This window comes from Akebia trifoliata, chromosome 7 (assembly GCF_017979445.1).
Source record: "Akebia trifoliata isolate Shusen 1 chromosome 7, ASM1797944v1, whole genome shotgun sequence".
Classification (NCBI taxonomy): Eukaryota; Viridiplantae; Streptophyta; class Magnoliopsida; order Ranunculales; family Lardizabalaceae; genus Akebia; species Akebia trifoliata.
This window is the reverse complement of record NC_141381.1, coordinates 5,355,165-5,368,558: the sequence shown is the minus strand read 5'-3', so window position 1 is coordinate 5,368,558 and position 13,394 is coordinate 5,355,165. Positions and strand designations below refer to the sequence as shown.

At 33.3% G+C, this 13,394-nt stretch overlaps 2 protein-coding genes across 26 annotated transcripts; one reads left to right on the top strand and one right to left on the bottom strand.

Annotated features, from left to right (window-relative positions):
• Window positions 1–665: 665 nt before the first annotated feature.
• LOC147398102 (arabinosyltransferase XEG113-like) lies at window positions 666–3,010 on the top strand. Of its 9 annotated transcripts, none has more exons than XM_086447254.1 (4): window positions 666–851; window positions 1,468–1,562; window positions 1,666–1,719; window positions 2,683–3,010. In XM_086447254.1, exons 1-4 carry the CDS (start codon window positions 695–697, stop codon window positions 2,704–2,706), a joined length of 330 nt encoding a protein of 109 aa, XP_086303380.1. In that variant the 5' UTR covers window positions 666–694; the 3' UTR covers window positions 2,707–3,010. The 9 variants fall into 9 exon arrangements, 4 of the variants coding, with proteins under 4 accessions (XP_086303380.1, XP_086303379.1, XP_086303381.1 ...); XM_086447253.1 differs by having other exon boundaries at window positions 1,856–3,010; XR_015179757.1 differs by having other exon boundaries at window positions 706–851; window positions 1,655–1,719; window positions 1,856–3,010.
• Window positions 3,011–5,536: 2,526 nt separating this feature from the next.
• On the bottom strand, window positions 5,537–13,232 carry LOC147398101 (uncharacterized). 17 transcript variants are annotated; one of them, XM_086447251.1, is made up of 13 exons: window positions 12,851–13,232; window positions 12,669–12,743; window positions 12,299–12,424; window positions 11,663–11,691; window positions 11,344–11,492; window positions 10,756–10,858; window positions 10,604–10,663; window positions 9,379–9,459; window positions 7,723–7,896; window positions 7,449–7,641; window positions 7,283–7,333; window positions 7,044–7,135; window positions 5,537–5,890 (listed from the first exon to the last, which is right to left on the bottom strand). In XM_086447251.1, the coding sequence occupies exons 6-9, from the start codon at window positions 10,805–10,807 to the stop codon at window positions 7,835–7,837; spliced, it is 255 nt and encodes an 84-aa protein (XP_086303377.1). In that variant the 5' UTR covers window positions 10,808–10,858; window positions 11,344–11,492; window positions 11,663–11,691; window positions 12,299–12,424; window positions 12,669–12,743; window positions 12,851–13,232; the 3' UTR covers window positions 5,537–5,890; window positions 7,044–7,135; window positions 7,283–7,333; window positions 7,449–7,641; window positions 7,723–7,834. The 17 variants fall into 17 exon arrangements, with proteins under 17 accessions (XP_086303377.1, XP_086303366.1, XP_086303378.1 ...); XM_086447240.1 differs by lacking the exon at window positions 11,344–11,492 and adding an exon at window positions 9,537–9,621 and having other exon boundaries at window positions 7,049–7,135; XM_086447252.1 differs by lacking the exon at window positions 11,344–11,492 and having other exon boundaries at window positions 11,663–11,718.
• Window positions 13,233–13,394: the final 162 nt, after the last annotated feature.

Here is a 13,394-nt window from a genome sequence, read left to right as displayed (position 1 = left end):
GCTAGTTTAAAGCATTTCTGTTAGACTATCTGGATTTATACCTTGTTGACTTTCCCATAGCCACAAGGCATACTGGTGATTTCCTACTTGTCATTACATTTTCACATTTGTTTTTTATTTGTATATATGATTATGTGCAGTAGTTTATACCTCTTTTAATTGCTGTATTTGTGTGTGTGTGTGTGTGTGTTTGTTTGTTTGTGTGGTGTTGAAGGGTTAATTGCTGTATTTGTGTGCAGTAGTTTATACCTCTTTTAATTGCTGTATTTGTGTGTTGTATATGTGGTCCATTGAATGTTCAATCCAAAGTCTACTTCATAGATAGGGCACATCCCGAAAATCAGACTGATATCACACTATTACATTAAAGTGATACTGATATCAATTACATAGATAGGGATCCTAACTCTTTACTAAATTTATCATCTCAATTCATTTATTGTTATTCGAAATTTTTAGCAAAACAAACATATCCATTATAGGAAACTAGATCATTTGCCTCGGGATACATTAAGAAATCATTGCACTTGATATAGATCATGATTTAGGTTGATAAAGCAAAACACATGTGGGCTGAAATGATTCAGTGGAGGAAGGATTTTGGTGCTGACACTATTCTAGAGGTATTTTGGTCCTAGTTTTAGACTTTTAGAAGTTTCTTTTGCTATACCTTGTTCACTTTCGTTCACTATTAATGCTTAAGCTACATTTGCAGGCCATGCATCAACAACTCAGATTGGAACGATATGCTGTGCATACCACCTTTCAGTTTGCAGTTACTGATGGAAAGCGTCATCGATTACGTGAAGCTATGCTTTTCTACGATGAACCAGAATATTATGATTCACCAGGTTAGATCTTCTCTGTGCAACTTGTCATACATCTTATCGATCTTTATGAGGTGATGTTGGCTGTGTTTCACAGATTCTTCAGCATGTCTAGCCTTCCAATATCACTCCACATACTTTACGGATAATTATACTACACAATTTTCTCGTTACCTGTTGTAGTTATTCATTATTTCCCCGACTTCTGACAACTAACTTATTTTGTCAACAAATACAAATAAGGACTATTCTAAGGAGTGGAGATGAGCTTGGGTTAGGGTGGGTTGGGAGAAAGATATTAACTTATTCACTCAAAGCCACTCTTGGTCATTGTCATTAAGCCAATCAATTGTATAAAATAAGAAGATCATCCCACGTGATCTCTCATTTTTTTCTCTTATACTTGCTCATTTATTGACTGTTGACCCTAATTTAAACTCCACATTGTTGTTTGGAAATGAGTTCCATATATCCTTGTTGCTTGATAACATTCAAAATTTTCTCTATGTTTTTATAATACTCAGGAATTTGGAATCTTTACCTTATAGAAGTTTGTAATGGATTCTGCCTTAGTTGTCATTAGCATCAATCTCTTGGCGGCCAAGATGAGAAAATTTATATTTTCAGGGAACTTATGTAGGAGGTTTCTTGTCATTTAAGCCGTCTATCCCAAAGAGCCTCATGTTAGATGGGGAGCATAATGTTGAATCACACTTTTCTCTCATAAATTACCAAGTATGCATATGTCAGCCTAATCTTCTATCTTGTATAACATGGACTTGTTTTAATACTAATCTCTGTTGTGACTTGTTAATTACATAAAAAAGGGTTTCTTCAGATGAAACAAATGAGGACTGCACTTGCTATTGCTTCATTGTTGAACCGTACACTGGTGAGTGTAATTATTTATATTGCATTTGTGTTTTTCCGATTAGTCTGTTACATTTGCTTTTAGTTCTATTCTATAAAAACTCGGTGTATTCTTGACTTTGTTGGTCAACATATTTGGATATCTTTCATTTTAATAGGTCTTATGGAAAGTCCATCGATTCTGTTCCTTGTTCTTTAGCTGAATTTGATTTTAATATATAGCTCAGTCAATGTCATTTACCATTCAGTTTGCAATTTGAATAGAGGTGCACCATTTTACAGACGTGGAACCAATTGCCTTCTTTAGAATTGTCAATCCAATAATAAAAACCAATAGATTCTAACTTAGGGTAGTAATCTGGTCAAATGTTTGACATAAATTTTTAGGTGGGCCATTCATATTGGTAGAAACATACAACTTATGTTTCCTTAACACACACAAACCACTTTACAAATTTATAGCAGCTCACCCTTGTTTTTTCAGTAAAATTTCAAACCGTTCCTGATGTCACTATCTGTTTGTTAAGGTTCATGACATCTGCCTACCCAACAATTTTCATCTGTAAATGTACTTCATTTGCTTACCCAATTTAATACAAAAACATAATTGGTTGTAAGTTCCAGAAAACTTTGATACATTTGGCTACTTTTTAATCTGGGAATTGTAGAAAACTAACCACCTATGGTACTAATACTTAGCTTTCTTATCTAAATCTGGAAAATTCAATGATATTAAATGTCCTAGAATAGGGGAACAACTAGCCAAAGCTTAGATGAGATTTCTTAAGCTTTTGTGTGCCATAGCTTCTGGTTTTCCTCTTTGGGTGGCAAAAAACCTCTTGCTTGGAAAGATTAGCACTTTTATTATGCAAAAATCACTTTGTATAATAAATCCTTATTGTGCAATAAGTCCACACATACTCAAACCGGAGTAACCACTTTTCTATTATACATAATGTTTTGTTTTTTGTTTGGCTGTTCACAGATCCCGAAATGCAAGAGCAGATAGAGAAAACCCTTTATAGTGGGCATGCTTCATATGCAGTTTCCTTAGCGGTATGAATGCTTTTGTAGATATCCTAAATCATCATTGTGATCTCCAAACTACCATTCTTTTTTGTCAATATAGTCTTGACTCTTGAATAAAGATGTTAGTTTAAACTATAAACATGTGCAGTTCTTTGGTGATTTACTTATGTATTAGTGCGAGATTAATAAAAGTTAGTGTGGCAATAGTAGCTCTCTTATATTATTTATTTTAAAGTTATCAATCTGTACAGGTTGGGGGACACAGGTTAAATGTATATATATATCTATATATATATATAGGGAAATGTTCAGCAACAAACATTTTGACAAACATTTTTCAAAACATGGGTTAGAGGTTTTGGAATGGGCTGATTTTTGGTGAGGATGATCTCTACGGTGAGGAGATCATCATCACCAAAAATCAGCCCATTCTAAACTTCTAACCCCATCAAAAATGATTTACAAAAAATGGACGGTCCACGATTTTTCAACTTGTAAACTGGGGCTAGAAGTTTTGGAATGGGCTGATTTTTGGTGAGGATGATCTCCTCACCGTAGAGATCATCCTCACCAAAAATCAGCCCATTCCAAAACCTCTAACCCATGTTTTGAAAAATGTTTGTTGCTCAACGGGACCCATATATATATATATGAAAAAAAATTACAGCAGTGAATACAAATTTCGTCTTTATATATTGTTTTTTAAGGATATATAATAATTTTTTTTTAAAAAAAAAGAGCGTATAGCTGCGGATTTTAATATTCGCCGCTATATGTGTTATATATATTTTTAAAAAAAATTTACCTATAGCAGCGGATTTTAGTATCCGCCGCTATATGTGTTATATATTTTTTAAAAAAAATTGACCTATTGCAGCGGATTTTAATATCCGCCGCTATATAAATTATATTCTATTTATTAAAAATCCGATCTATTGCAGCGGATATTAATATCCGCCGCTAAAGGTCTACCTGCAACAGCGGAATACATTATCCGCTGCTATAGGTAGCGACGGAGGATTCAACGACGGATCGTTGGTTCCGCTGCTCATCGCCGCAATAGCTTTTACCGGCGGAAATATTACCTTGTAGCGGCGGAAAAATCCGCCGCTGTAGATCAAAAATGTTGTAGTGAATGGGCTGATTTTTGGTGAGGATGATATCTACCATAGATATCATCCTCACCAAAAATCAGCCCATTCCAAAACTTCTAGCCCCATGTTTACAAGTTGAAAAATCGTGGACCGTCCATTTTTTGTAAACCATTTTTTATGGGGTTAGAAGTTTTGGAATGGGCTGATTTTTTGTGATGATGATCTCCTCACCGTAGAGTTCATCCTCACCAAAATGCAGTCCATTCCAAAACTTCTAACCCATGTTTTGAAAAATGTTTTGCCAAAATGTTTGGTGCTGAACATTTCCCATATTTTAATACGTTCAAGGGCTCATCTTTGTAAATGAGCATGGTTGGTTAAATACATATTGGGATGGAACGAACATCCACCCGTTCCTATTGCAACACTAGGGCCACCAAAGCCCAATGAATGGATAAGGGATTATGCGTTACAGATTATGAGGAATATTAGAGAAGTATCTTCATGTTAATATCTTCTTCTTTTTTTTCTTGGATAAAAGATCTTTATGTTAATAAGGTTTTGGTGACGGAGATGATGTTTATATAGAGAATATGATATCAAATACATTGTCATGGTTGTTGCGTACGCCATGTTCTAAGAAAAGCCTTTGAAGAGAAGTGATAATTTATTTATTTGTAAATTAGATGAATAATATGATCTATTTGAAGAAATTTCTTAATGAATGGTGAAAGGAGTGACATGTCCAACTAGTAGTGATGGCACCCCCATCAAAAGTAGATGTAACTAGGAACTTGAGCCTGATCAAAAGATATATCAAGGTTTTGATACCATTTTTTATTAGAAGAGTAAGGCTATGAAAGATCATGGCCACTTCTACTATGTTTTTGGCATTGAGGTTTGTAATGTTGATGATGGACTTATTCACTGTTAAATAAAACATACAAAATTTTTTTTTGAGAGGAGTCAAATTTTTTTATTGTGAAACTATTGTCACTCCCATAAACACAAAGTACTTTCCTTAAGCGATGTAAATTTGCTCACGAGCACTATCTATTATTAGACTACTAGAGTTCACCATGCCGTAATCCTCACTCGGAGTAAGGGGTAAAAGAGAAAAAAATAAAGTTGGAGGGATATTATTATAAATTTTTTGAGATTAAAGGGGTAAAAGACACTACAAAATATGAGGTATTTAGAGGCGGTTTTAAACTGCCTCCAATTTCGACTAAACCGCCTCCAATATATTTAAGGGCGGTTTAGTCAAACCGCCCACTATAATGGCGTCGCTGATTCTTTTTAGTGGCCGACTAAGGGCGGTTTTAAAACCGCCTCTAAATAATGATTTAAGGGCATTTTTTATATTTTTAGAGGCTGTTTTAAAACCGCCTCCAATAATAATAATTTAATGGCGGTTTAAAAACCGCCTCTAAAGAATATGATTTAAGGGCGGTTCTTATATTTTAGAGGCTATTTGAAAACCGCCTCTAATAATAATAATTTAAGGGCTGTTTTAAAACCGCCTCTAAATATTGTTATTTCAAGGCGGTTTTTATATTTTAAAGGCAATTTCAAAACCGCCCCTAATAACAAATTAGTTTTAAAAAAAAACAACATTAGAGGCAGTTCAAAACCGCCTCTAATGTTGTAAAAAAAATTAATAAAATATTCATTCCAAAATAAAACCTGTAATTATATAAAGAAAAAGAACTGCTATTGGCACCCCACATTTCACTTATCACATGTTTATAAAAAGATGTCATAACCTGTAAATGTGTTGTGTGGAGGTCTACGCTACATAAACTACAATATACCAAGCATACATCTACGAAATCAAAAAACAAAGTACGTATTCACGAATATTTTCACTATAAAATAAGAGGCAACTCTATGAATTATAAACAAAATAAGTAACTCAAACATTAATCGATAGAAAACAATACCTTTCTAATGGTGTGATTCTTATATAGAACTATACTAGTTCCCTTTGGAGCCAACCCATACTTATGTACATCATCCGATATCGATGTTACTCCTTCAATAGAAAAATTGAAGGGTGGAATTGGGTACCTAGAAAGGGGAAAATTGTGCAAAATAATAAATATCAACAAATAAAAGAATAATTGAATTATGTTACTTCTTGAAGAGTAGGTGGTGAAAGGAGTTCAACCAACTTTTGGAAAAACTTTATAATTAAAACTATAAACTAAACACACAACAATAATGGATCTTTGCATCCTAGAAAGATTACAGAAGACTACATTTATCCAAGTTTGAATGTTCACCTAGAAGTCTAAATTAATTAAAATAAGGTGGTTCTTAGTCAATTGCAAAACCAAAACCACTTAAGACTTAAATGCTAGAGACGTAAAATTATTTTCATTGACTGTGCAAATCATAAAGAAGGGTTTAAAAACTTGGACGGTTCCACAAAGCACTATATCATTACATAAATTGTTAAATCAAAAGCATCTAATTGAAAAACCACTATTCTAAGGACCAACATCACGTTAATGGGATGATACCACTTGATTCTAGATGGTTCTTCTGTCAAACAATTAGAAACCTCCAAATGGTGACTCAAATGCTATGGTCCATCCAAAAGATGACATGTCAGTAGATCTATATTGATAGGATGTGTACCTATTGGACATTTAATAGCAAATTATACAATTTACAAAATTATGTAGGACTCGACAAAATCTTCTTCAAAATGAGAAAAAGCTAATGATATCAACCTGAATAAGTATGGAAGACTCTAAACTAATTCTTCTTCAAAGTAAGAAAGAGCCAATGGTCTCAACCTTAATAAGATCAAATAGGGGATGCAATTATTGAACCAATAGTTTATATGATTGGTGTCAAACAATCCTTCACAAACAAGTAATGAAACAAATTAAATTAGAATTTTGAAGGGACATACAAGACTTTCAAAACTCAAATGTATAAATGCAGAGAACAGAAACATGCAGAAAGACGGAGACAATTAGCAAGGCTTTATGTCCTATTGGTTTCTGGATACACAATATTTGATGGATTAGTTTTCTTTGTCAATAGATTTGTTTCCACACATCCAATATATCAATGAATATTAATTAGAAGCAATCATTAACAAAAGCAATATTTCAAAGTCGGCTGGGGGTCCGCTAAATACCCCCCATTACCTTCCAAAAAAAAAAAAAAAAAATATTTCAAAGTTATTAGACAATCAAGTAAAACATACCCAACCTTACAAGCGAAAGGCAATACGAAGCCACCAAGGCAGAGGTTGACATGTAAACAAATTCCAAAACGGGATGCCAATTCACAAAGTTCCTGCATAAATGAGTTCATAAGGGAGGGAAAGAAGGAACAAATGATACCTCCTAACAATTAAGGAGCATTCAATGAAAATCTTTGTTGAAGGAAACCAAAATAAATTTAAAGAATTTTAGTTGACATTGAAGCAATCCATTTACATACTTCAATGGGATCGATGATGCCATGTGGGAAACCAGAGGCAGATCTACCAATCTGAGAAAACATTGACTTTCAAGTTATTTGAAATTGCAAATATGAATTTATGTTGAGGAACAATAAGTCTCAATTGTTGTAATTGAAAGAGTATCAAAGATAGAAAGAAAGATACCGGTCAATGGCTATCCTTATCAAGATGAGAAGCTCATTCCTTGGCCTCATTGAAATAGAAGCTTGCTCTCATAATCTGCTCTTTCATGAACTCTCTCCCTCCATCAAAAACCTTTCTCGAGAAAACATCTTCATTGGATAACCCGAACTTTGCAAGCTTATCATATTATAGATACGCTCTCCCTCTCAAAGTACTATAAAGAGAAGAATTTTACAGAAAAAAAAAATTGAAATAGGAAACACAAACTAGAATAGGATATATAATATAGACTTACTCTTCTTCCACATCTCTAAGGATGTTAGTAAGTTGGTTATCGATGAGAAAGGTACTCCGCAATTGTGCCATTTTGGTCAAGTTAAGAACTCATGAATGCTTAACCGAACGAATTACAGAGTTCTGGGAAGACCGTGGTGGGTATTGTCTATACAAATGTAACATTGAGGAATCCCTGTGTAAAAACAGAAAATCAAATTATTCTTCAACAAAGAGAAAGTAAACATCTATACCCTAAAATACATAAGTATAAATATTAAAGATATGTTATTTTTTGTATGAAATTATCAACAGAAATTTAACTACAAATCCCAAACTACAACAAGAAATAAAAATCTCAAACAAAATCAACCTCAACCAGAGCGCTTGCCTACGCCATGCTTTAGGCTTTGGGGGTCCTAACCAAATGGAATTGTTGGCCTAAGCATTAGCCACATGAAGCTTTGACTAGAGCTATTTTAGTACACAGACCTCTTTAGAATTGAGTTTCGTCGTCTTTATACTATATATTACTGCATAGAGGAGAGAGCACCAAACACCAAAACACATCTAGCACATCTAGCAGAGTTTTTGGTGTCAGCTAAGTTTTGGGGATCCAAGGCTTTTAAAGTCTATTTTGTACATCAAAAACAATGCACACCCATACTAAATGTGTATAGCAATCTCACCCTCCACACACACAAGGCCTTGGTATTTAAAATTGTTAGGTTCATCAATTAACATTAATGGTGGAAGAATCAAAAAGTTATAATAAACGGTAAGTGCTAATTTTTATTTTGTGATAACAGCATTTTGGGTACCACTACACACTACACACTACTAAAAATTTGTGCCATCATCCCCACAAATGGCCTCAAACATTGTTTGGACAACTAGGAAAAAGGTGATTTCCTTTTCAACATAGTTTCAGGGATAGACATCATTACAGTGCCAGACACATAGGTGAGGACAAGCACAATACTTTTGAAATTTTAATTTGATATCTTAGGAGATGTTTAAAAATAGTTGTGTTAATCATTTCTTGCCATTGTCATGTTCAATGTTAGATCTATTTAAAAGTTGGCACACCACCACTGATTCACCTAGAGGCAAGCTAATTTGGAGAGTTTTTTTTACCTTCTGCAATCTGCTAGGGTTTTGGAAGGAAATGATTGTTTATTTATTTATTTTGTTAAGTATAGATTTCATTAAGTTAAATAAAACCATACAAACAGAGGATGTTTTTGAAAAACAACACTTGCTTCTAACATATAGTCACTTTAGCCTCTTTGAAAAAACTGAACTCTCATGCAAGTCTCTTGGTCTTTCCACTCCTCATTCTCCTGCTATAGACTTCAATAATTCATGGCCCTCTTTGGACGAATAACCTATCTAATCTCTTTGTTTTTTTGCAAGATCAGATGATAATAATCATTGTAGCTTACTCATGCAGGAATCAATTTAACAGATGCTATGACCTAGCAGACCCATTGGCCAAGAGTGGTTTAGATACAAACTTATTGCATAGAACTATCTTACCTAAACAGTATATTTTCTAAATTCTTATATGTTGATATATTATTTTGTAACCCACCAAAAATATATATAAAAAGAGTGTGTTGGGGGAGGGGGGGAGAAGAAGAAAAGAAATAGAGAAGAGCTTAAATGAGATCCTCACAAGAAGTTTTCTTTGAGGTGAAGTAATTGAACTCTTCATTTCCAACCAAGACAACACCTTTACTATTTGAAACATGTGTGTCTGCAATTAAAATGTGACCATTGAACACCAAGAAAGAAATTCATATCAAATAAGGCAAGAATCAACAAATAGCCAACCTTATGTAGCTCAGATTTTATCAATTACATGTGCACTTGTCCAAAAGGAGAAAAGCATGAGTGCAAGTATGGAGCTACAATGCTCCTGCTTGAGGAAAAGAGCAGCTGTTATATCTAAGTTGTCATGGGTGAATCTCACTAATTAGTAGGATTCAAATATTGAAAGCATTCAATTCATTAAAAAAAATTCTTTTAAGAGCTAAAAATAAAAACTCAAGAAAATTAAATACGTATATGCTATGATTACGTATATGCGCTCCAAACCACACCCTAACCCAACATATAGTGATAAGCTTTTATACAAAGACTTGCAAAAATGACAAAACAACTCAAGTGGCATATATTTATTTGATTTTCTTGATTTTTTTAATAAATAAATTAGCTCTTAAAAGAAAAATCTTTATGAATTGAATGATCTCACTATTTTTTTTAATAGAAACACTATTCTAGGCTCATAGAGGAATGAAAAATAAGAATCATGTATCATTACTTCATTATTAAATTGAAAGTTTCCATTACTAATTGACTCTCAATTCTCAATATTCAAACTACATGCATGAACATAAATTTCTTGTCATCCATGTTATGTTAGGTGATATTAGGTGACTTGTATACATTTTTTATTGTCATATTTAACATCTACTAAAATAGGATTCAAACTGTAAAAGAGCACTGATTATATCAATAGAACTTTTGCAATAAAGAAGATTTTCAATCTTTTTATAAAGATTATAGTTCAATAATTTATCTAAGAAATACCATTTGAATTCCAATGATTGGATTGTATAATTTCATTAATATCAATGTTATAAGCATTCATTAAAAAACTTCCTTAACTTCAAAAACTCCATTTTATTTAGTGAACTTTTCATTTGGGTATTTTATACATGCAACATTTATGGGCCCACTGAATTCAATGAAATTCTAAGCGTATTTATGCAACCACGACATGTGTTAGGTCATTCAGCATTGGTGCATGGGGCTTCATCAGAAAAGTGAAACATAGGTACATATTAAGAAAGATAATTTAGTGTAGCAACAGTCCAAAGTAATGGCATGTGCAGTACCTTCAACTTCATATGCAACTATCTCTAAAGATGCTTCTTTTGATTCAATGGAAACAAAACCTGCAATTAGAAATTGTTAACAACATCTAAAAATATTAGCAACAAGATAAAAAATCAGAAATGAGAGATAAAATACATGACAAACCATGCACCTTTCAATTGCAAAGGTTTCATAACAAAGTCTAGCACAACAAATGGAAGCATCAAGATAGCCTCCCCAAAAAATGCATAATGCCAATTAAAAGTACCTCCAACCTGACACTCACAAGAAAACCATTACTCGGTTTTTGACAGAGGAAATCAAAGTTATGCAGTTCATGGAGTATGGAACGCATACATATTAGCATTTTTTTATGGGCAAACAAGCGAGGTTTCAAATTTCGATTTCATTTACATTTTCATCAGCTAGGCAAAAGAAATATTTCGGTAAGCGTGGTACTTTAGAATTTCGAAAAATATGGAAATATTATAGAATTCATAGAAAACATGCTTTGAAGTTTTAGGAAATAAAAAAAACAAACACAAGAAGTGCCACTTAATTAAGTGGTAAGACTTGTGGAGGTTGTTCCCAGGTCCGAAGTTCAAACCACCCCTTGAACCTATTCTTCTTATGCTAACTATTAACAATTAACAATATTCTTATACTAACCAAGCATTTACCAATATAAATAAATAAAAAATACACAAAAATACACTAGTAACTCATAATACTACAGTCAACAACTAGGAAATGGACTTACATTAAACAACCTATAGTGATAAAATTCTCAAGGAACCTAGTAACGAAAAAGCACGCTCCTATTTCAATCAGAACAAGAACCATATATTTTCTGTCTCCCAAAAGTACACAATTCTTTCCAAGAACACTATACGCAACAACCATGCCAACCTACAACAGAACCAGAATTTATTTGCATAGCATATATCAAACAAGTAAATAGGAATCACCATGATTTGCTTAAGACCATATATCATTGGACATGAGTAGGATACAATACTATAGATTGTTTCAAATGCAAATATTACCAATACATCAAGGATATATCCAATAATCATTACCTTCAATCCATCTTCATGGAAGCCATAGCCTGTACACAAAGTATCTTACTAAGTCACTGTCCAATAGACAAAAAGCAAAAATAAATAACAAAAATATGTTTTTTGAATAGAGTAATACCAAGTTCTATGACCTTGATACAATAGTGACTTAGAAGTATCCATTTGAAACTTGTAATTAATAGTTTTGAGAAATAGAGAGTTATTACTTCTAATGTAAATAATTGGGTGAATTACCATTTCGTGAGCTAAAAATGAATTATTTATGATTTTGCCTAACTATTCATTTTAATTGCCAACATGTGAATGATCACATTTTCGTTAAAGAAAAATTCAGAACGGTAACGAATTTGGTGGTTTTAGAGTGACAATTTCGCAGCTTTAAAGTGCGTATTTCCAGGTTTGAAGTGACTATTGTCCAAAACGTGATTGAAATCAGGGTTGTATCCTAATCTCAACCAATCTTGTATACCTACCTATACAATCAGTAATTTAGGTTTTGTGAATTTCACAACTATGGAAAAGAACAATGAAATTAAGTGCTAAAAAGACTTCAAATTGTAGAGAAGCTCTAAAGATGATGAATTAGGGAAAGAGAAAAACATAAATCGAAGCAAAGCAAAATTAAAGAAATCAAACCTTTTCCTTCTCCATAGAAACCTTAAAAAACGTGTTTGTCAGTGCAGGAAGCTCTACTGAGATGATCTCCTCTCGATATTAAAAACCAGGAAAATGAAATCTAGTGTTCAAGGATCGATTGCCACACTGTAATCAAAAGTACGACATTCTTTTATTAAAATCCTAACTATAAAAATGAGAGATTATGGTTTTGATTTGAAACTGAACCAAAAATCAAACTATAGAAATTAGGATTTTGATTTGAAATTGAACCAAAAATCGAATCAACACTAAAGAAACTTGGGTTTCGATTTGAAATTGAACCAAAAACAAATTATCAAACCTGATTAAAGTTTTGATAACAAAAAAACAAAAAAAAAAAACCCAAAACCTGATGAACCGTAGCACCAAAACAACCAAAGATTATAGAGAGATGGATAGAGACCAAGAGCTGAAACACACAGATCTGAAGAAATAACAAATAAAAAATCCAATATCACTGAGTTAGATAGATAGGTCAACCACTAGAACAAATCGAGAGCTCGAAAAATTGAAAAAAAAAAAAAAAAAAACCTGATGAACACTTCAGCGTGAACAGATCGAGAGACGGAACGATTTTGAGAGACAGAGAGAGAGAGGGCAGATCGAAAAAAAATCGCGCCAAAACATTTCCATGCCCACTTGATCTGGATTTTGTGGCGTTTTTCCTAAAAACGCCCTCATTTGATCTGGTTTGTGCGGCATTTTTCGAAAAACGTCCTTCTTAGTCTGAAATTTGAGGCATTTTCCTAGAACCGCCGGTGTGAAAAAGCCTCCGATCAACCTCCGTTGAAGATGATTTTGTTCTTTCACGGCGTTTCCGACAAAATCGCCTTCGAAAGCCCCTTTCGTTTATTTATCTCGACGCTTCAACCGAACCGCCCAAAATAAGGGCCTCCAAAAGCCCTAGTTTTTGTAGTGAGATGAAAAACAATTAAGTAGATTAAAGAGATAAAAAGGGTAACAAGGGAAATATAGTAAAGCTAGGGAGGTGGAGAATAAAGGAAATAAAGTGGGTTTAAAGAAACTACAATTTGATGGAAATGATATTATTACAAAAATTGCAATTAAAAGGGGT

Excerpts from the sequence above, each read along its gene's own strand:
- LOC147398102 (XM_086447253.1), top strand. The coding sequence starts at position 695 with ATGCTTAAGCTACATTTGCAGGCCATGCATCAACAACTCAGATTGGAA. Across the intron at positions 1,563-1,665 it reads TTTCTCTCATAAATTACCAA|ATGAAACAAATGAGGACTGC; the intron begins GTATGCATATGT and ends GGGTTTCTTCAG. Across the intron at positions 1,720-1,855 it reads CATTGTTGAACCGTACACTG|GTCTTATGGAAAGTCCATCG; the intron begins GTGAGTGTAATT and ends TCATTTTAATAG.
- LOC147398101 (XM_086447239.1), bottom strand. The coding sequence starts at position 7,498 with ATGAGGCCAAGGAATGAGCTTCTCATCTTGATAAGGATAGCCATTGAC. Across the intron at positions 7,334-7,448 it reads ATAAGGATAGCCATTGACCG|ATTGGTAGATCTGCCTCTGG; the intron begins GTATCTTTCTTT and ends ATGTTTTCTCAG. Across the intron at positions 5,891-7,048 it reads TATTGCCTTTCGCTTGTAAG|GTACCCAATTCCACCCTTCA; the intron begins GTTGGGTATGTT and ends TCCCCTTTCTAG.